Source organism: Phoca vitulina, unplaced genomic scaffold, assembly GCF_004348235.1.
Source record: "Phoca vitulina isolate PV1807 unplaced genomic scaffold, GSC_HSeal_1.0 scaffold4, whole genome shotgun sequence".
Lineage (NCBI taxonomy): Eukaryota > Metazoa > Chordata > Mammalia > Carnivora > Phocidae > Phoca > Phoca vitulina.
Window position 1 is genome coordinate 4,222,629 of NW_022589707.1, and position 24,143 is coordinate 4,246,771.

General features: G+C 36.9%; 1 protein-coding gene and 1 pseudogene across 6 annotated transcripts in view; one reads left to right on the top strand and one right to left on the bottom strand.

Annotated features, from left to right (window-relative positions):
- TPK1 (thiamin pyrophosphokinase 1) overlaps positions 1 to 24,143 on the top strand; it is a 325,993-nt gene that overhangs the window by 141,639 nt on the left and 160,211 nt on the right. For all 6 annotated transcript variants that reach the window (XM_032401396.1, XM_032401394.1, XM_032401393.1 and 3 more), the window contains 2 exons: positions 37 to 109; positions 18,397 to 18,492. In XM_032401396.1, coding sequence (XP_032257287.1) covers positions 37 to 109; positions 18,397 to 18,492 — 169 coding nt within the window. The remainder of the gene's footprint in view (positions 1 to 36; positions 110 to 18,396; positions 18,493 to 24,143) is intronic.
- LOC116631162 lies at positions 22,508 to 22,790 on the bottom strand (annotated as a pseudogene).

Genomic DNA, 24,143 nt, shown 5'->3' on the forward strand with positions numbered 1-24,143 from the left:
TTAATTAGTTGACTTACTTGAAATTCTTTGTTTCAGCTTTTTGCCTGAATTCATCAGTGGAGACTTTGATTCTATTAGGCCTGAAGTTAAAGAATATTATGCCGTCAAGGTAAACTACAAACACTTTTATATTTAAGATCGCATATGATTGCCTTTCTTATGTTCGTTCTGGCTTCCTTGGCGTATGTGTAGGGATTTAGAGACTCTTTGGTTATTAAAAAAAACTATAGCAATTGTAATACACATTCAAATAGAGATTTGGAAAATGACAAGTGGAAACACAGTCTTAGTAACTCTTCACCATCAGATATTCATTAATGCTTAGTCCTTCATGCATATATACTTTAAATGAGTTTATATAGGCTCATTTAGTATATACTATTACTGCCTACAGCCTCATTAGTTAATATATATTTTTCAAGTCATTTTTAATTTCCTTTAATGAATATACTGTATTTAATTTAACCAGTTCCCAATTGACTTATATTTGTTTTGTCTGTTTTTTACATTGTAAACTAATAAAAACAGCCTTGTAAATGAATGTTTATAAAAATGCATAATTATGTGTCCCCAGAATTTGAGAACCACAGTTTTTTTTCTTTAATTTTAGTTTTCTTGAAACTGTTATTACTCTGTACTGAATAAAACTATTCATTACAACTTGAAATTAATAATGACACACAGCTTATTAAGGTGTTCATTTTATCACTATTGTGCAAACCTTCCGGAGATCCTTGCCACAATGAAGAATGTATAGATGATCTAATTGAGAATGATAGAAGACACATAGGAGTGTATTACAGTAATAAATAATTCAAGCTTTCACTGGTTTTAGAGGGCAATGCAGAGTTTTTAAAATAAAAATTAGAGCTCAGCAATTCTTCTAGCCACAACACCATCATCTGTGTTATTCTGAATTGGTATTAACAAATAACACACAATTGTGAAAGAAACAGCAGTTACTGAGATAAAAATTTAAATTCTTTATAAGGCGTCAGCTGAGTGAGATAAATTCAGAAAGAAGAAAGGGAGGCAACCTTTCATAGGAAGGAAAGAAAGAAGGAGAGAGGGAGGGAAGGAAGGAAAAAAGGGGGGGGAAGGAAAACATTCTAGATGGGGAAACAGATACCAAGTTTATAATGCATAGGCTGTTATGATTTGGAAATTCTAGGGCTGGCAGTGAATGCAGATCTGGGCATGTTCCCTCTGCCCACCAGCTGATCAGATTCTCTATCAGCAAATGAAGACTGTTCCCAAGTCAGTGTTTGATATTCATGCTCAATTACTTTAACATTGGCATCTTTCTGTTCATTCCCCACAGTCTCACTTCTCATTAACTCCATACCTCAACCTCTTTGGGATGGAAAGCCCTCAGCTTTGCTTACAATGCAGAGTTTTACAAATTCATAGATATTAATCATATTTTCGGAAGCAGAAGAAACAGCAGGAGAGGCAGGAACAAGCAGACCTAGAAACAAGTTGAAGATCTGGCCAGATGTGACTTTTCTCCCCCGCTCTTAAATGCTGCTGGCTTGCCAGAACTGGAAGTGTCAATCCAATAATTCCTACCAGGATGGGGAAACAACAGGAAATAAGGGGAAGCCAGCTCCTTAATGTCTAAGTTCAGTGAAATGAGGTCAAGGATAAAGGAAAATTTTGAGTTAACTACTATTTGATGAATTTTCTCTTATAACTTCTTCAATTTTTTTAACCTCAAAACTAATTTTTATTTATTAAGGCTTAATTTTTAAAGTAAGATTAGCTCATCTCATAATTCCTACATTGCATAGTTATAACTTGATATAGTGCAATCCAGTTTTTTCAAGTATTGATGGGAACTCACAGCTTTGAACTTTTCTGATCTGTTCCCAGAGGGCACCAATGATGTCTTTTATAGAACTAATGTGCCCTATGTAACACATGGTGTTTAGCTACAGTTTTAATAATGGTACTAATGACAACAATTTAATGCAGCATCTCACACAATTCATATAAGCCATTATCTCCAATTTAAGTAGTCTTTAAGCTGCTCTTTTACAAATGAAAGAAGGTTATCTCTGCTTTCAAATACTTTTTTTTTTCTCCTACCTGATCTGGGTTTACAATGAAGCTGAAACGACTCTAGTGAAGAAAGTAAAATAAAGAAGGAATTTAAAATGCTTAAGTTTGTTAAAATTATAAAGTGGGTTTTGTAGCCAACATTTATTCACACAGTTTTTCCCTAGTAGATATGTCTTTGACTTATAGGAAAAACTCAAGCTTGCATGATTATATAAAACTTTATTTTTTAATTTTTTTATTTTTAAGATTTTACTTACTGAGAGAGAGAGCACGCACCAGCATGAGCAGTGGGAGGGGCAGAGGGAGAGAGAAAGGAACAAGCAGAATCCCCACGGGGCTCGATCCCAGGACCCTAAGATCATGACCTCAGCTTAAGTCAGATGCTTAACCAACTGTGCCACCCAGGCACTCCTGATTATATAAAACTTTAAATTGGTTTGCCTGCCTAATTTCTGAGAACACTAAAATATAGAGTATTTGATTGGGCAGCTTTTAAACAATATTTTATATCCCAGATCTTGCCATCTGCATTAGTTATCTATTGTTGTGGAATAAATTATACTAAATTTTAGCAGTTTGAAACAGCAAACAATGTTTATCTCACACACTTTCTCCAGGTAAGGAATATAGAAGTCGATTAACTAGGTGATCCTGGCTCAGGGTTTCTCATGAGGTCATAATGTAGCTGGGTTTTTCAGTCATTTCGAGGCTCCACTGGGGCTACAGAATTCTCTTCTAAGATTATTCATGTGGTTGCCGGGTGGTCTCACCGGCTATTATTTGTCAGTGGTTAGTGATTGGAAGCATCAGTTCTATGCCATTGGGTTGCTCGCAACATGGCAGCTTGCTTTCCAGAGAGGGAAGGGAGAAGGGAGTGAGAAGAACATGCATACAAGACAGCCAGCCCAAGACAGAAGTAGCAGTCTTTTTTGTGACCTGATTTCAGCAGTGATACACCATCTTACCATCTCTTCTGCCAGATGCTGCTAGTCACACAGACCAACCCTTGTACGATGTGGGATCAGACTGCACAAGGTTGTCAGTACCAGATGGCAGGGATCCTTGGTAGCCATCTTGGAGGCTGGGTAACGCGCCATCTGACTGACTTTGTTCTGATAAAGCCTGAGTGTTAGGCAGTGAGAAAGATGTTTTAAGGATGTCATAATAGATTCTTGGTCTTCAGTTAGTAATATATAAGAAGGAAGAAGAAAACATAGTTACTCGTGTTCTCTCTTTGATTCTTCATATGCGTAACCTGCTTCAAGCAAAGTTACATACCAACAATGCAGTCACTAGTCTTTATGTTCATAGGCCTTAATTATTTGTTCCTTTGGATTTTGGACATGGAGGGGAGTTAAGTCCACCACTTAATTCCATATGGTCCATAGGAATGCATATGGTATGCCTTTCTTAATTTACTCCATAAAGCTTTCCTTTTCAGATAGAGCTGTAAAATCTTTGTGTTTCTCCTTTTGCCTCTGTGTCTCAGTTCTTCCCTGCATGGATCATGATATTAGCTCAGAATGAGGAATGTCTCTTATAGATTTTCCCCTTGATAATTATGTTTGTTTATGTATTACGCTCTGAGTCAGTGTTCCTTGATTCAAGGTTAGAATCACATATTTCATCCTTCTTAATTACCCAATCAGTCATGCCCAATGCTTTGATTGAGGTGTGGTCTATGGGGTCTTGACTAGATATAGGAAGGGGGTTTTCAAACATGCTTCCTTTATATTTGGGAGATTCAGTAACTAGCTGCTGTATTTTAAATGCCTTAAAGAGCCACAGAATAACAAGGTTTTTCAAAAAATTTAGGTGTGTAGGATAGATGAAAATATGTGATAAATATAATGATAAAATGTACAATAATTTAAAATATAATAAAAAATTCAACAATGTCATGTAGCCCAGTTTCCTGATGAAAAAGCTAAGGCCCATAAAGTTTAAATGACTCAAAAGAAAATGGTAGAGCTGGTCAGAGACAGCTCTTGGGTCACTATCCATGTCTCCTATAAGAAGAATTTGGTTGAAGCTGGGGCTCACCTGGCACTACTGCTTGTCAACACACTAGATCTTTGGCCTCTTGGGCAAGTTGCTTGCACAAGGTATTTAGCATCCCTGGGAACGAGTATCTTCACCTTCAACAGGATTACAGTCAATGTGTTGACCATACATTGTACCTTCACATTTCGATCATGCCGTTCCCTCCCAGCCTCAATTCTGGGGTGGCAGTAGTTGGGCCAGACTAAGAATGACCAAACTAGTAAGGTATTAAATTAGACAAGAGCTGTTATAGGACATAGGATTGAGCCAAGATAGAACATTGACGAACCACAGTGATTTGGTAATAGAAAATTAGCAAAGGCATAGGTAGCCTTTAAGTATATGAATGTCTTCCTTTGCTACAGTGAGTATTTTGGCGTTCCAGAAAGTGTTACTATAAACAGAAGGCCTTGTGCGGACTGTATGGTGAAAATGACTCTAGTTGTAAGTCAGGAATAGGACTCTAGATCTAAGTTCTGATTTTATCTTCTCTGTTAATCCTTCCAAGTCCTGGAATAACACAATATGGTATCACAACAGTGGTAAAAAAAATACTAGAACATGGTGTGGGCCAAAGACCCTGGTAGAACTGCAGTTACAAAAGCAAGACTTGATTGAAAACATACAATGACCTCTGGTGTAAATGATGAATAAGACTAGCAGAAAGGTTGGGTTGATGCCAAACCACCAGTTTTCTATTACAGACATTACAAGATTATTCTAGGCTACCAGGTAGTTCTAGCACTGTAAATTCAGGAGTAGAGAAAGAGATCCAGGCATATTATTGTCTCCTTGTCTTTCTAATATCTTTTTCAGAATTGGGAAAGATAAGATTTTTTTTAGGCAAATACATGAATTATTGAAGAATATCTTATACTAAATCAGTGTTTTCAGTGAGGTTTTCTCATTGTCCTCTAACACTGGTTTGGCTGTACCCAAATTTTTAAAGACTACTCTTGAAAGACAAGGGTAATATGTCTAAACGTTTTTAACCTGTGCTCCTTTTCATAACTATAAGATGTTATAAATATTACATGCAGTAAAAAGTGGCTCATCATTTTATATCTCCTCTTAATGACTGTTACCTCTATAAATGTTTCTGTTACATTTTTGGAGGCTGAGGTTTTGGGTTTAAATATCATTTTTCCCTGTCAGAATAATGGGAAATTGGCTTCTTGTTGACATTTGAATAGAATGTCTGATTTTTCATAAATGGACTACAAATGTTAAGCAAGAAATGCTTCTGTATTACTCCCAATTTAAAGATGAGGACATTGATTTTCAAATAGTGGGGGTGGCAGGTAGGGCTAGGTATTGTACTCAGGCAGAGACGTCAAATACCACTGAGTCTTGGCTATTAGTATACGTTGTAGTTTGTGGATTTTTATAAATGGTAAAGTCATGTTTTCCTAAGCTAACTGTACGAATTATTTTTTGAGTTGCTAGCTTGCACATATGGAAGCCCTACTAAGGCATGTGAAATTAAATCAGCGCTGGTTTTCTCATAAACTTGTAATAATGATCATATGGTGTTATACATGTAGAAGTACTCTAAAGGTCCTGGAGAACTATTTTAATATAAGGTGGTAGTATTTTGTTTTACTTTCTAAAATTGTTTACATACGAACTTTTGTAAAAATACTATTCTCAGTAATACTGCTTTTAAAGAGATTTCAATCCATTTATTTCCATAAGTGTACAATTTACGGACCTAGATTTAATAAATCAGAATAAAAATTACTGAAAACATCCTTTTGAGTTTGATAATGCCTCAGGTTCAGTTCTATTTAAATTTCACAGAATCTCTGCAGATGTTTTTAATCTCCAGTTAAAAACATCTTTATTGATCTACCGAATGTCATGAATCTTATTATTTCCTCCTCCTAGCTGTGTCTCTTTCCCACTTTGCCCGGCCACATGCCAACAACTTTTAGATGTGGTCCAATTAATTTAGAGAAAATGACAAACTGGGCTGTTAGAAATTGTAAAATGTTAGCCAGTTTGACTGTTATACCAGACAGGAAACTATGTGAATGTATATAGCTCAACTCCATTGATTGGTATATTTCTTTAAAAAATAAAACAAAAACCTGAGTATAGTAAATTCTTAGGCTTGCGCCTTAAGACTAATTAACATACGTTGAGGTGTAAAGCCTCTGTTAAGGGAATTATAGACAGGCAGTTTCCATTGACAACTGAGTGACAGGTTCTTCACTTTATATTCTTAAAACAGGTTAGCTCATCCTTATTAGCATCTCTCCAGGGGAATGATGAGACAGGCGGGGGACATTAAGTGGAAGGATCTCTCCAATATACCTTAATTCTTATGCCTGCCTCAGTCATAGTCCTTTCAAATTGACTTTATTTTAAATTGTCTACATTTTTCAAAGCCTGTTTTGTTTGAGTTTGTTTAACATATTTTAGGTATTTAAAAAAGGGAAGTCTATGCCCTTTACATTTTTAAGAACTCCTAAGTGCCTCACAAATGACCTCAGGCTGATTGCCTAACTCTCCTAATCCTACTCTGTGTTCTCTAGGCCTCTGTGACTCCATCTCTCTCCACTCATTCGTGTGGCTCATGGGACACTCCTGCTCATCAGTCCTTCCCTTGCTTGGCTCCCCACCTATATCTTTTGGGACTCCCTCCTTTGTACTTTTCTTGCTGAGCTTGATATAAATATTTTTTTCATAATTTTCTTCCTTGATATCTATTAATACGTGATCTTCTGCAACCTGAGGTCTATGGTCATCATCCTGGTATCCCTAGTAGGTAGAGGCTTCTCATCACAGTTTATATGAAGCAGGTATGTAATCCTGCTGCTGTAATCAGCAAACCACTGATGCCACAGGATACTTGATGCAAACAAAGATTTCTGTGACCAAATGGATTTGTGAAATTGGACATTCTATATGCCCCTTTTGGAAATTCACCATGGACAATATCATTTTAAGGGAGGCTTCCAAAAATCTGATTTTGTTCGCTTTCGTATTTCTCAATGAGTTTGACCACAGAACACTTAACCCTTTACCTACCAACACCTAATGCACGTTGGTTTCCAGCTAGGCTAAAATGTATTTGGATGATTATAATCTTGTTTCACTGTTTGAGGTTTCTTCTCCTTTTAAAAGTTAATAGGAAAAAATAATCACCACAACCTTGAAAATAACAGTATTAGCCAACAATGATTTTACAGTGCTTCCAAGATGCCAAATATTTTGTATGTACTTTCAATTATAAATTCATTTATCCTTGCAACAAACTTCATTAGGTCAGAACTATTATCCACACTTTATAGATAATGGAAAGCACAAAGAGGTTGTACAACTTGCCCATGCTTACACAGCTAGGAAGTGGTTAAGTGGGATCTAAGCAAGCATTCTGGCCCCCGGAATCCACATTTTTTTCTCACCACTATGCAGTAATCCTCTAGTGAAAGGAGGGAGTTTTCTCAAAGCAAAGTGAGGATCACATTCATGTGCTGAGGAAGTTCTGTAACCTCCTTTTCTCTGTGTGGTATTTAATATCCCTTTCCTACTTCTGCTTAGTTCTAAGTAACTGGGCAACAATACCCACCTAGGCTACCTTCAGCGCTGGCTGCCTGCCTGCCCCCTTCCTCACTTCTCACTTTTTGGGAGACTTGGCAGGGAGCCCTGGTGGAGGCTCATTCTTTCCTTAGCATATTCAGAGTGGTTGTGAAGGAACAGCATCCAGACCAGGAGCAGATCTCTGGGTCTGGATGTGTACAAGAACATTATAAAACAGAAGCTTATTCAAACATCCTAATTGAGGAAGAATCTCTTTAGCTCTTTGTTTCAGGGTTTCCACCACCATCCCCAAGTCCATGCTTCACGAGGAGGTCTGACTCACAGGACTTGGCATATAGTCGTACTCATGGCTGTGATTTTTTTGTTTAATTGAAGTATAGTTGACAAATATATTAGTTCCAGGTGTACAACACAGTGATTTGACAATTCCATCATCATGCAGTGCTCACCGGTAAGTGTAGTCACCATCTGTCAGCATACAAAGTTACTGTAGTATTATTGACCATATTCTCTTTGCTATACTTTTCATTTCCATGATTCATTTATTTTATAACTGGATAAACTTGTACCTCTAATCCCTTTCACCAATTTTACTCATCCCCCCATGTCTTCTGGCAACCACCAGTTTGTTCTCTGTATTTATGACTTTCTGTTTTTGTTCATTTGCTTTATAGATTCTGTATATAAGTGAAATCACATGATTATTTGTCTTTGTGTAGTTTATTTCACTTAGCACGATACCCTTTATGTCCATCCATATTGTCGTAAATGGCAAGATTTTTATGGCTGAGTAACATTCTATTGTGTATATTTACCACATCTTCTTTATTCATCCCTGTATCCGTGAGCACTTGGGTTGCTTCCGTACTTCGGCTCTTGTGAATAATGCTGCAGTTAATGTAGAGGTGCATATCTCTTTTCAAATTAGTGTTTTTGTTTTCTTTGGGTAAATATCTAGAAGTGGAATTATTGGATTACATGGTGCTTGTTTTTTTAATTCTTTGAGGAACTTCTGTTTCCAGAGAGGCTGCACCAATTTACATTCCCACCAATAGTGCAGGGAGGGTTCCCTTTTCTCTATATCCTCACCAGTGCTTGTTTTTCTTGTCTTTTTGATGCTAATCATGGCTGTGATTTATGACAGCAAAAGGATACAAAGTAGAATCAGTGAAGGGAAAAGGCACATGGGGAGAAAATCTGAAGAAAACCAATCACTAGTTCAAGAGTTCTTTCCCAGTGGAGTCACACAGGATGTGCTTAATCAAATTGTGACAATAAGTGTGAGGTATTACCACCAGGGAAGCTCAATGCCCAAAGTATTACTGGGGGCATCCGTATGTAGGGCACCCAGACCCTCTGCGTAGTGTGCATCAAAATTCCAGACTCCCAGGGAGAAAACCAGCAGGTGCTCAGCGTAAACCACACTGAATGAACAGTTTAGGCACAGTAAGCCACTGTTAGCTTTTAAGGAAAAAAAAAGTTTTTTTTAGTATAGGGAACTATTTACCATTCAAGTTCTCAATTGTGAGCCACGGGCCAGCCTTGCAGGCAAAGCTTTTTTAGGGTAACAGTCTGAAGCCGTCTGTGTTAACACTTCGGGGCGCTCTCTTCCAAAAGAACCTGGCTCTGCTTTCAGGAAAAAAGCCATCATTTAAGACCCCACGCTGTTCTAAAAAGACTTTTGACTTCCATTAATAGAAGTGGTGACTTTCTTGTTTGGAAAGCTATAGTTTTCATTCAATCCCATGTTGAAAGGAAAGGTTATAACACCCAGGGCAGTGAAGATTGCCTAGATGAGAATGTTTCTTTATGTTTGGGATTGAATGGAGAATTGCAACAAGGTTAAATTGCGTTTATTCTTCTCTTTTATGCATGATCTAGAAAACCAGAAGAAGAACACTAAATTTTATCAGGCAGCCTCTTACTTGGGGTTTTTAAGAGTTTAATCACGTGATATTCTTGCTGAAGAAATCATTACTTGTAGGCTGTCATTTGATGATTAAAAAAAAAATCTTTTTAGTTGAAAAGTGAATTGTTTTTAGAAGGTTGGTAAATAAAATGGAAGGAGCAGTCTACCATAGTATGCTTTATACAATAAAGTGGAAAGTGGAAAATGGTTGTTTTGTGATTACATTTCTATAGAGTAAAAGACCATTTTCATACCTATATCAAGGAACATAGATCATTTAGATTCCAGTTGGATTTACCTAACTAAACTTGAGAACAAGTTTGGGCTAATTTTAGGTCTGCATCTTTGATTATCCAGAGTATGTGTCATTTTGCCCTATACGTGCTATACTCTTAATCTGGCAGGCAGTTTCTTGTTAGAGTTCTGGTGAGTTCAATTTAAGAATGATTATGGAAATATTATTAATACTTTAACATATTCAGTTTTTAGAAAACTCTTGAATATGTCTCCCCAAAATATTTTTTAAGTGTATATCATGCTTACATACAATAAGAAAGGCAACTTTAGCAGTAAATAGAGGAAAATAAAGTGTGTGAGAGCCTGAATTTTAAGACTCAGTAAAACTTTTATCATAGCTTAAAAAAAAAAACTCTTATCATTGCTTATTTACAAAAAAATCCATGTCAATATTCTAATATGATGGGATAGTAAATTATTTCATTTTCAGAGCCAACTTGAAAGATAATCTTTGATAGCTTTTTGCCTCCTTCCTTACACCCTGTTGATTGACACTTATTTCCCCTTCCAGAAATGTCCATTTCTTTCATACTGTTCTTCACCGCTCAGTCCTCAATCTGATGAACCACTTCCCGTTTCATTCCTGCTTCACACTCCAGACTTATCTTAACCTTCTCTTCCTTGCTCTCCAACGAAGTCCTCTTTCTCTTAATCAAAGTGATTTCTCTTTGCTTATTATGAAGCAAGTATAGCAATTAAACTAATTCACAGTAAGAAATTAATGATGAATTATCTTTCCTACTGTTACGTTTTAAGAAACTCTTTGCCCTCCTCTACTACTAGTGGGAATACGTATTTTTACATCCTTCCTAGAAAGCACCCTGGCAGCATATATCAAAGATCATAAACAGTTTTCTTACTATTTCCCAGTAATTTCATTTTCTCTAATTCTAAGTAATTTCATTTTTTCTAATTCTAAGAAAAATAAACTGAAAGAAACACTTATACACCGAGATATTGAGCATAAGGGTAAGTTTAATAGCAGAATTGTCATGACTATAATGATAAATATTGTGATAATATTGTAAGTTAGGAAAGCAGGAAAAAGCGAGATAGCTAAGCATTCAGTGCCTGTTTGCAGATGTCTGAGGTCTCTACACCTTGAGCTACTAAGGAAACAACATGGGGTCAGGCAGGAGTCATGTCTGCGAAAGAGCTAAAGGATTTTCAGGTACTTAAAACTGGAGAAAACCAACTATTTTGGCTTAAACCTACCAAAATACCCAAAGTTTAATTAAGCAGGGTTGAGTACAAAGCATGGTTGGTTAAGAGTATGGGCTTCAGATCACATAGAATAGCCTCAACAGTTGTGTGACCTTGGGCAAGTAATTTAATCTCTCCAAACTTCACTCTGCATATCTTAAATGTGATCATGACATTTACCTTATTAAGGGTATTGTGGGGATTCAAGAACATAACTCATGTAAAGTGACTAAAATCTCCTATAACAAAATGTGTACTCAAATACTAGTTATAAATGTTATTAATTTAATGAGGAAGACAGTTAATTATCAGCAGATCACAATGTTAAGATTCTAATTTTAACATACTTTTAAAATTCTCTGATTTTTCAAAGAATTGGGTTATATTTAGTTAGAAAAATCTTAGGTTATTGAAAAGCATCTTAGATTTTATAGCTACATACATATTGCATTTAATTATGCGAGGTGCGAGGCTATATGGAAGCCACTCCAAATAAATATTCAGAGTTGGTGTGCATGGTACTTAGGAGGAAATAACACTTCTGAATTCTGAACCTTATAAACTCAGCCCATAAAGTTACAGTAGAAGTCTCAGAGCCCCATAAAATCTCTTCAGGGTAATTTGCACAAGTCCTTTCTTGTCCTGGGTAGATGGATGGGCACCAAATGACTTCACCTAAAATGAATAAGCTAATAGCAGATTTGGGAATGCTTTCACCAGACTTAATTCCTTGCCTCTTGTTTTAATGAGGCCAAGTCTCTCTGTGGATATAGTGTATGAAAGAACAATTGATATGTTGTTACAATTTTTTTCAAAGGATCTGTTTTCTTTCCCATTAAAGAGTTTTAGAGGAGTCAACATACTATAACCTGATAGGTTTTATGTGTGCTAAATGTAAAAACTAATTAACTTATATTCGTTAAATTATTGGCAAACAGTAAATTAAGTAATCGAGAATGACAGTCTAATGACTTTTGCGTTGGTCTTTTGCAATTAGATTGATTATTGACACTCATTGCCTTGTAATAATTTCTTTTAGTTATTCAAAAATAGTTTGGTAAGCATCCACACAAAGTCCTTTGGAGAATATTAACAATATGTTGCCTACTCTAGCGATCTTTGATGTGAGGTGGTCTGACTATAGCATCTCATGTTTCTAGAGGTTCTTTGGAAGTGCTGAGCTGAGCATTGCTGTGTTCATCGCTGGGCCTGGAGCTTTATGTGCATTATCACTTGGAACCTCAGTCTCAATTTTAGTTGAGTTGGCAGATTAGTTCCATTACAGATGAGGAAAATGAGGTGCAGAGAGATTTTTGTAAAGGGCTGAATCTTTATCCTTCTATTAAATTTCTCACCCATGAATAGGGTTTAGCTGTAATCACAAAAACTAACTGTGGGCCTGGAGCTGGGATCCATTGGCAAACTCCAGCCCACAGGCCAGATCTGGCCCATTGTCTGTTTTTGTACAGATGGCAAGCTAAGAAGTGTTTTTTACAGTTTTAAATGGTTGGGAAAAAACTCCAAAGAAGAAGAATGTTTTATGGCATGTGAAAATTATCTGACCATAGAATTTCAGTTTTATTGGAACAGAGATATCCCAGTTATTCCTCTATTATCTGTAGATGCCTTCATGATACACGGGCAGAGTGGATAGTTGGGACGCAGGGCCTATGGCCTGCACAGCCTGAAAGAGCTCCTGTCTGATCCTTTGCAGAAAACTGCTGATCCCTGGTCTAAGCTGATAACTGATCGTAGGCCTTTAATAGAGACTTGATTCATTACTGAATGCTTCCTACTTGCCATGCACTGTGTCGGGTTCTCGCACTGGGGATGCAGTAGCGAACAAGGACACCTTCATGAGGCTTAGAGCTTAAAGCTCATAGTTTGGTTAATACTTTAATAGTAATTAGGTAGATATAATAAGTTTACATAATAAAATTATTTGGTCATTGGATTAAATATTTTAATACTCATAAAGTAGGCTATTAATGGTTTATAAAATAATGAAATTGGTTAATGTAATAATACAGTTATTTGGTTAATCTAAGCATTTAGCATAACCCTTATTGTTTAAACTTTTTTCTTTTTTAAAAATGTAAGTATGCCACCCTGAACATAAACCTGTCTTTTTTGTTGTTTTTAATTAGAGAGGGAAAAGGAAGGGTAAGGGCAGAGGCACATGGAGAGAGGGAATCTCAAGCAGGCTTCATGCCTAGTGCAGAGCCCAACATGGGGCTCGATCTCATGACCTTGAGATCATGACCCTGATTTCATGACCAAAATCAAGAGTCAGACATTTAACCGACTGAGCCACCCAGGCACCCCTAAACCTATCTGTTTTAAATGATTTGTGATTTTACTGTGGTTAGGATCATATATTACACATATTACATACATTTTTGTGTTTGCTGGAACTATAGATGTTAGCAGTTAGAAATTGAAGTGAGCACTGGGTGTTACACGCAAACAGTGAATCATGGAACACTACATCAAAAACTAATGATGTCATGTATGGTGATTAACATAACATAATAAAGAAAAAAAAATCTAAAAAAAAAAAGAAATTGAAGTGAGCTATTGTCATTCTAGGGCATATTCTGGAAACTGTTTATTGCTAAATTTTTATTAGGTTCCTGATGTCAGTTTGATTCCTTGTCACTGGTCTTAAGAAATAAATTACAACTCATTCAAAGGTATTGAATTACTAATGTAGTACTTCGTAGTACTTCATTGGTTAGCCTCCGTGTACATTGGTAGTTCTCTTTCCCTCACTGAATGTTAACTTTGTTAACATTATTGTTGGATTTTAATTTGCTTAATTGCACACGAAGCACTAATATTTGTCGCCACTCTAAGAATCTGTATTAGTCATGCCCTAAAACAAAAGTGTTGCATGATTTTCTTATGGCAGTGGTGCCGTAATACCTTTGGAAAAATAACAGTGCTGCTTTTCTGTGTTAGACTTGTCTAAGGCTCATCCCCGTGTATGTTTTAGAGAAGCACACCATGAGTGCCATGAGGAGGAGATGGTTTTAATCCACCCATCATTTTTCTATGCATCAAACTTCTGTTGAGTGCTTGACATGCCCCGGTATCGTCCTAGCAACTGCAGTTGCGGATGTTAGTTTCCCAATACTCAGGGAGCACTGCGTCTTCCCTTCCTGACTGGAGATCATGCATTCCCAGAGTCGTTGAAAAGGATTTTGCTAGATGACAGCTTTTGCCTCTGTGTGTGTGTGTGTGTGCGATTTGCTCCACTTCAGTTCACTTTCTCCATGAGCGCACTCCCTCACATGTAAAGTTCTACATCTGGTAACTTAAGTTTGCTGATTTTTCGTCTTTAGTCTCCTCCACTCTGCTAATTTATCATGTTGACAGTAGGGTTAATTTACCTTATTTGTAGCTTTTCTACATCTTTCTGCACCTTTTATATCTGCACCTGTCATTTTAATGTGAACTCATGATACTTCCTTGATATTGTAAATTATTTCAATTTCTTAATACGTATTTTCTATTATAATACGATTCTCAACAGTGCAGTTTTTTGATGTTCATTATACTTATATGGAGGAGAAGCTAATGTAATCAATCAGTAATTTTCCAAGTATCTCATTGCAGTGTATTGTGGTTGGCTCTACTTTAGAGTGTAGCTTAGCCCCAAAACCAAAATGAGATTTCAAATGCCCACACTATCCCCACTACGCAACAAAAAGAAAGGAGCAATTTAGGGATGAATAGAAGACTGACTTTCTTTCAAGCACTTACTGGATAGTGGTGAAGTATAGCTAGGAGTTTCTTAGTATGGAAAGAGGAAGAAAAAGAGCCTCCCCTTATCTTGGCTCCCTTTCTCACAAACAAACACGTATTTATATTTTACATGTTTACTAATTATGATATTCGTGTTTTTATTTACCACTGGGCCATTAGTATTCGGTAGATTCCTACTTCCTCTGTACACAGTGCAGTTTAATAAAGCAATATATATCTAGTAAGCCCTTAAAAAGTAGTTGACTGGGCCTCTGGAAATGTATTTATAATTAAATTTTCATGTGTCTTTTCCTGGTTTTGATTCATGGAATGAGAAAGACCTGGTTTTGATTCATGGAATGAGAAAGACCTAATGAGGAAGTCTGTGGTCAATTCGACACACTGGAACAGAATTTTTAAAACTAGTTTGAACTTAGTTTTCCTTGCTTTTCCTTTTATATTTGGTTATAGTTTGGAGGGCATGGGGTGGGCATTGTGGTTCCTCATCTTCAGAAGACTCCTTTTAGGTTAGAACAAAATTAAAATAGCCTTGATATTTACACAGACTAAAATTTGTGACATCAATCCAAATCTTTTCCTTTTGAATTCTAGTATAAAACAAAACTAATAAAGTGTAATATTAAAAAATAATAATACAGCTTGAAAAAGTGGTGTGTCCATAAAGGAAACTTATTATTAGAATTGAGCTATTTAAATTTCTATTTGTATAATGACAAAAACGTCATAAGGCAAGTGTATAGAATGAGATTGGAGCCACCTGCTGGCTCATAAAATAATAATTTGTATCCTAAAAAATTTATTCCAAGCAACTAAGGAAAATCAAAGACAGTAACAGTTGAAACCGAAGTTTCCACTCAAACATTGGTATGTTAAAGGTGCTTTAAGGAGTTTTGCAGTTTATGCTTTGGAAGGTTTCTGTATATTCTTAAGTATATATACATCTGTTAGAAAGCTAATATTAGAAACCATTTATTGGAAAGTGATATACTTATTTGGCTAAATTTCCTAGCTTTTTATATCTTCTAAGTCCTTGGATTAGTGTGAGTTTTTGTTTTGTGTTTTAAACATCTAATCCACTGAAATTCTTCACAGTACCCAGGGCTTCTGACTCTAAGAAATGGAGTCTTACTGTATATCCTAAATAATTATAAATAAATATATAATAGGTGAGCATCACTTGATATCTTAGAGCATTTCTGCATTTTTCCTTGTCTGCAGGATTTTGGTAGTTTATCTTTGGTTTTATATTTCTCCTCTTTTAGATGTTAATATGTTATCATAAGACCCAGAAAACAGTAAAAACATCTTTAGTTGGCCAAAGGCCTGGTATTGCACTTTGGCTGATACTTTGTTTTGCCAGTCTCCTTTCTAGTGTTGTAAGCTGCCCTGTGAGGGCAGTTGGGGCTGTTTGCACTTCTAGTGAATTCCTTCTCAATCTGTGTTGAGATTAGAATCATTTAAACTCATGACAATTCCAAGAAGCTATGGATGGCTGATAAACACCTCAGTTAGAGTCAGTAGAAGTTCTTGGTTTAGACACAGTCCGCATTTTTTAGTTCTGGTAATCTGTCTCCATGTCCTGACTTACACTTTTTTGTGTGTCTGTCTTAAATTGATGAGGTAAAGCCTTGCTCATATGTTTTGGAAAAGCTCATAGCTTTTCTCGTGATACCATTCTTACGGAACCAACTCTGGAGATGTTATATGACCTTTTTGTATCCGGTATCTAGGTATTAATTCCCACATCATCAGAGTAAAGAAGTAGGATTTCTAGATGTGACATTGTTGCACCCAGTTGTCCAGGGTTTAGCAAATCAATTTAAATCTCTCATCTACAAAATATTATAGTGGGACCAGATTATTTCTTGGGTTCTCATTCACTATAATTTTTCCTATGGATCTGTCTTGATTCTGTGAGGATAACTGTGAACGTAAACAATGGTCTGTTAATCTTCTATTGTATTATTGCTATTTCAATTTGCCTTTTTCATTTTGTTTCCTTTTGCTGGAGTGATTATATGGTCAGCACTAAAAAGATGAAAATGATTTCCCATTGTTAAAATGCAGTATTTAGCAATAAGATACCATGCTCTCCTACTTCTTTGCCAGTATACGTTTTTATTCCTCAAGAATATTAGTTAAACATTTATTGAATACTTACCATGTAGCAGACTGGTGCCCTGCACTAGAAGTAGTAATGCGTGAAACATAATTCCTGTCCTCAGGGGACTTTCAGTATAGTGATTTTTTTTTTTTTTTTTTGGTTTGGTGACAATCTAATCTCCTCAGCCCTGATAATTTCCCTGTAGGTTCTGGCATATTCTTATATCTTTTTTCTAGGAATGTTAACCTGAGACGAGTCAACTTCTTTATGCCCTTTATGTGATTATAGTAAATTTCAATGTTCTCTTAGGGTCAGAAAAGTACATGTCAACGATTTTGTAAAAATGACATATATATCTTTTAGGGCATAGTATATTTCTGAATGATGAGAAATTAATTTTTTCATTGGTCACTACCTTGTAGGATAGTAGTCATAAATGAATGAAGCCCAGGTTGAGCTTGACACATTTAGAGAGACCTTGAAGTTAAAGAAGAACCTTTAAATCTACTGAGAACAGTTCTTAGAATAATTTAGGAGGCAGTATGGGTGTTTTGTATCCTTGAAAAGTCTTTGAATGGCAACTTTATATACTGGATTATATTTAACTTCCCCTTACTCAGCTGTTTATGAGAGACCACGAATTGTTACATTCGTGAATTAAGTTACGGTTTTACACGCCTTTGCCTTTGTTAAGACAGTGGAGGAAAAGGGGTCATTTCAGAAATACTGTTTCTCTAGCTGAGTTCATGAGTGCCAACAAGCTGGCGCTGTCGTAGCTTCATTGTTGTAAGTATATTCCTGGTTTTCCACTAGGTAAGGTCTCTGGTGTAGAAGAGGCAAAGACCATATAAATTCACATCATTATTTCCAAAAGGTAATCCAAGAGACATATTTATGCAGGTGTAGCTCTTCATGCTGCTTTGTACTTTGGGTAAGAAAGGTGCTGTAAAGGAATTTTATAGACCAGCTGACGTGATTTTACTTAAAATGTAGTTTTATCGTTAGTTCAATATTAATGAGTTTTTCCATTCATGTAAGTAAACTTAGGAGGTCCACTTAATTCAGACTTTTTTTTTTTTTTTAGAAATAGTTTCATTTCAACTTCAGGTAGTTTTACTGTGAATATATTTTATAATACTTGTACCAGAGTCCTTATGTTAATCTCGAATGGCATCACAGCAGTGATTCTTAAAGACCATTAATGTAGTATAAATCTGCACTTTTGTTGAGTAAAATGATTGTCATAATCAGACCATTATTGTGATATTCTAACACCATTTCTGAGATGTCTTGTTATGTGAAATAAAAAAGATAATGATAATGATACTAATGATTGGGGTATAATACAGGCGTAATAGGCTATATCTATTGATACCTCGTCTTTACTTTTATAGTGTTTGATCTTGTCATAATAAGGCTGCCATCATTATGAATTCTTAACTTTTCTCTTACTTTAAACACATAGGGATGTGAGATTATTTCAACGCCTGACCAAGACCATACCGACTTTACCAAGTGTCTTGAACTGCTCCAAAAAAAGATAGAAGAAAAAGACTTACAGGTAAGATATACACCTTTTTGGTGGTTAAGAGTCTTAGTACCAAGGATGTGAAAGATCCTGCTTAAAGTTTTTACTCCTCTGAAGTGATTAGTTATTCTTGTGCGAATGTTTTGGCTGTCAGATTTTTCCTGTATATTGAATAAATCTGTACTTAGCTGCCAAAGTATTAATGTGCACTTAAATCAGAGGTCAAAGATGCAAATACCTTATAGTGATGAAGTCACAAAATGGGTGAAGTGGACCTTATATAAAGTAGTTGAAACTGGCAGCTCATTCTCGGCCTAAGGTGAGTAGCAACTTTTCATCTCTCATTCATCGTTTCCATGAAGACCTATTTGTGTTTTCTTTTTATATGTGTGTTTAAATATTGTGAGGGCAAAACAAACAAACGTGGCCTATATTTGGCCCATGAGTCATCATTACAAACTCTTACATAAACAAACAAAATATGATCAACTTTTTTAAATCAGAGAAGAGTCTGCTACTTTGCATTTGTGGACTCTAAGGTATTCCGTAATGATTCTCACCTAGCATCCAAGCATTTAATAACACTAGTTAGCTAGTATACACGTTTATATTTTATTATATTTCACAATTTTTCTTGGTACTTGAAATAATATGCAAAATATTTTTTAAGCCAGTGTTTAGTGAAGATCAACCAAATTAAGCCTGAAGCATTGAATGGCAATTGACCATTCTTTTACTGGCAGAAGCAGGAGGGTAAGCTGAGGTGCACGATCAGATTTTTAATTTTAAACTAAGAAAAGTAGCAAAACACCTTTGTACATTAAAATGCTTTTGATGGTACAAATAACAAGAAGTACATTTCAACCTGGCCTCAATAGTCAGGCGAGATAGGTAGTCTTCAGATACAACTCAGATGTCTTGTCTGTTTCTTTGATTGTCTTCATTCCGCTTTGTAGGCTTTGTCTCTAGTATGGGTTAGCATTTTAGCAGCATTTTAGCCCTTCACATATAGGGGGATTAAAGGAGCAGGGACATCACTTCCCATCATCATCATCAAACTTCAGTCCTGAGATCTCTCCATTAGGCCACTCTTGGTTTTGGCAACATAGGATGAGAGTAACCTGATTGTCTTAGACTGGAGCCGGGATTGAGATCCATCCACCTGTCTCATGCAGACTAATACCTATGTGGCAGGACAGCAGAGGTGTTGGAGGGGCAGACCTAAGAAAAACTTACTCCCTCACAAAAGTTTTTCAAAGATTGCTTTTGGCATATATTTACTAAGTTGAGGTAGTAGATCCTTTTCTGTCTTTGAAGACAAGCCTTGTTAATTATCCTAATTGACAAGTAGCACATTGTACAAACTGAACAAAATTGAGTGAACATTTCCCATCTCTGTTGTAGCTTGAACTATACCAAATGTATTGTGCTATTTCCAGCAATAAATTGCTATAATTAAATATTTGTTTAACGAAAACAGAACACAGCCCATTGAGAGTTATCTGCTTCATCCAGACATAGTTTCTTAGAAAAGAAATTGTAAATTCTTCACAACTCGTGTTTCAGTTTTCCTAGCATCAACACTGAAATTATTGAAAGCTGGGAATGCAATTATGTGTGTAAAATTGATAGTATCTGTAATACAGTATTTGGTCATTAAGTCTGAAAATAAATAACAGTATCTCAAACTTAACGCTGAAATTCAGAGAGAGCCTTAAACTGAGGGAAGAGGGTGATCAGGTATCAGGTGTATATGATCTGCGAAACTAATCTGGTAAGGTCTTGGATGATCCAATAGGGAGGACAGAATCAAGACCTGTTAGAGCAGTCGTGCATTGAGCAGAAAGGACCAGACCCTCCTACCCCCATGGTGGTTAGTCACGGGCTACAAGCTCTCAGGGAAGGGTGTGGCCTTGGTGGCCCACTTTGCAGTATCCTGGAGTTGCCACTGGGCCGTGACAACCAGCTGGCCCCCTCACAGCCCGAGCGAGTTCTTTCTAGGGGAAAAGGAGCAGTGCACTTCCACGGCTGCCTCGGGCCCCTGGCATGATGTAGGCCCAGCACGTTCTCCAGCCTCGTCTTGTACTACTATTTCTCTTTGGAAAATATACCCTAGTCCCTCTCCTTCTCTGCCTTAGGTGTCGTCTCCTCTGCCTAGATTGTTTTTGCATATCATTTGAATATTTTTCGAATTTTTCTTTCTCTTCACCTGTCCCACAATGGCAAAATAGGTGAGGTCGTTAAGGAGGCCTTCTCTTCCCCATTCCTCCAGGTTAGTTTCTGCCACTCTATGTATCTGTACCCCCTTTGTTCTCCTTCAAGGCACTCTGAGCACTTCCAGTAATTGTGTTGGTTATTTCTAATTGTTTGCTGGAAGCCTTTCTTCCCAGCCTGACCATATAGCCCACAAAGCTGGGACAGATCTGTCTTGTTCATGCCTGAACAACAGCACCTTGCATGGAAGAGGTGCTTTGTGACTGTTGAGTCTGTGTTGTGCACTATGGGAACGCACAGGGGAGTTGAATACAACACAGGTAGGGGAAGGGCTTCTTAGAGAAGGCTGAGACATCATAAACAGATAGGCAGAGGGAAGAAGAGCGTTCTAGGATAGATACCTCAGTACTCAGGGAGGATGGATAGCTCTTCAGTGAACCAATGGCAGGGAGTTTGAAGAGTTCTAAGATGGACAACAGTGTGATTAGTTTGGTGTTTTAAAAAGCATCGTTGGATAAACTGAAGGCTCCATGACTCACAACAAAAACCTTGTGGTTTCCTTAATATAACCTTCAGGTTACAGTAAATCTGATGAAATAGAGTATCTGTGAGCTTCCACTCAACTTTACATTTAACCTGGAGATACAGCGTTTCATTTGATTTAATGTAATAGCAAGAGAAAAGCTAAATTAGAAAGACTAGCAAGGAAAGTAATAAAAGATGCTCCTAACCCCAAGTGAGATCATCTTGAGATGAGGGCTATTCAAAATTTCTACTTAAAATGCACATAAACTACATAGAAATATCTTTTATACTTCTCCACCTGATAAGTCCTATCAAATTATCATACATTTGTATTTCTACTTACTAAATTATAAATATGAATTTGTCATCAAAGTGTCTATATTTGTAAGAACTTATCTTACTAACATACTTTAAAATGTTAGTTATAAGATAAATAAAATTAATATTTAATATGTTAAGAAACCGTACTATGTAACATCTTAGAACTTTATAGAATTTGAATTAGTCTGTCCTTACCCTGAAGGAGCTTACTATCCAGAACATGTGATTAATTTTTTAAAATTTCCCTAAATCACTACATTTATTTATTTATCTATTTTAAACCTGTTCACCCTCAACTTTTATTCTTTTGCAAAAGGATTCACCGATACGTGTGACTTTTTAATGCTTTGCTTTCATGTTACCACATTATTTATCTGTAACTGAGTCATGAATAATACATTATTAGGATGCCATCTGATATGACTGGATCTTCAAAGAGCACATATATTTTCTGATGTCATGATGCATACTTGAGATCTAAACCTTTGAATTCAGTGGAAAACATTAAAAGCTATTGCTCCAACTTTCTAAAAATGTAAGATGCATGTTGTTTAGGAAGAAGCAAAACAAATCTAGATTATAAGGCCTTGAGAATAACAGGCCTCCTAAAATACAGTTGGAGTATTTCCTACTATTATATGTTGACAGAATTCTGTATTTCAGTCTCGGAGGTTTTATTTTTTATTTTTATTTTATTTGATTTTTACTGGCTGCTTGGAGTTTATTTTCCACTTGGTACAAGGCACACAGTTCCAGGGTGTGAGGAAGACTTGCGTGTGGCTTGGATAGTAAAGAGTGGGATTCTCACAACTTCGTTTTTGGTGTTTTGCTATTTTGATATAAAAGAACCCAATTGCTTCTGCTTGTGGCAGCCTGCCTAGTCTACGGGGAAGGGAGGGGGGGTCCAGCACCTCCTGAAGCCTGGTGGTGGCCACTCAGGATGGCGGCCTGGTGTTGGCTTTGCCAGGCTGGTCACCAAGGTGCTTCCTCATGGCTTCCAGAGCCAAGTCGCAGTTGATCGTGCTGCTGGAGGCCTGAGGAACTTCCGAGCGTTCTGGGGACTCCAACACTGTAGCCATGAACGGGAGAGTGGACTTCCCAAAGAAGAAACTTGCCCACCAGTGGCCGGGGTCAGCCCTGGGGTGGTGAGGGATGGCTTCCGCAGCATACTCTGCACGTCTGCAGGAGCTGTTACTGGAAGGGGAGCCTGGGCGGTGGGGGTGCTAGTCGTGGGTGGCCACGAGCGAGCCGCTGGAGGGGATGGCTGCCATGCTGTCGCTTGTGCGCTGGTGGAAACCTACGCATGCAGGGATCAGGGTGCCCCTCCGGTCACCCGCTGCCCCTTGGGCAGGGTGTTCCCCGCTCGGGCTAGTCTCTGAGGTTTTAAACACAGATTTAATATTAAACAAAATTTGGGCAGAAAAGTTGTCCTTAATTGCACACTGTTGGTTGTATAGATTTAAATGTATACTAGTTTAATTTGCTGAAACTTTAATATATATTATCCCCCTTGTCCCATGTTATTTTTTTAATCAATTTTTCAATCAAATAATGTAGGATGTGGAAAAAGTACTATATGAATAAGAGCTAATGCCTAAATTTTATGCACACAAATATTAATAACTACAATTAAGGGGCACCTGGGTGGCTCAGATGGTTAAGTGTCTGCCTTCGGCTCAGGTCATGATCCCAGGGTCCTGGGATCGAGCCCCACATCGGGCTCCTGGCTCAGCAAGGAGTCTGCTTCTCCCTCTCCCTCTGCCTCTCTCGCTGCTCATGCTCTCTCTCTCTCTCTATCTCTGTGTCTCAAATGAATAAATAAAATCTTTAAAAAAAATAAATAACTACAATTAAATACTACATAAAGACTATGGGATTATTACATATTAAGTTTTTTAAAATTATTTTAATAGCCTGAGCAAATATTGGATTGTGACTTGTATGTATTAGAATAGTTTCTATGCATTTATGTCTGAATTGGAATTCTTGATTATTGAGATTAGGTGAGGAATATTAGATAGTCTTTCTATTTAATTCCTACATGGTATTTCTCAGATACATTATGTTTAGACATCTGCAAATGCTATGAGTTTTAGAATACTTATGTCCACTAATTATCAGTATTGGGTTAGGTGTACATTATTGTTTTGTAATGGACTAATGGCTATGTCCATACTAAATATCTGTTGCTCCTCACTTGAAAAGGAAATTTAAGACTGTATCTGATTTGAATAATTACTCCTATCACTATAATGAGCTCTGACTCACAGGGTTGTAGGAGGAACCGTGATAGTGCTCTGAGGAGTATCTTCCAAGGATCTCTGGTGTCCTCAGTACAGTCTACTCCGATGGACCCGTGTCTTTGGCAAGATTCCAGTCTCATCTAAAGCAGAATTTAATACATCTGTTGTGTGTGTCAACGTGTATTCTGGAAGGGGATGAAAACTAACTTCACAGTAGAGATACTTGGTAGATACAACCTTAATCAAGTAATCAATCAATGTCAACAATAATTCTTGTTGATAACACATGCCCCTCTAGATAACGTACAGGGTGCTAAGGGCACTTGTGAGATTCTGCCCTAAAACCCCTAATCCCAGTTTCATCTTTGAAAAGAAATCAGA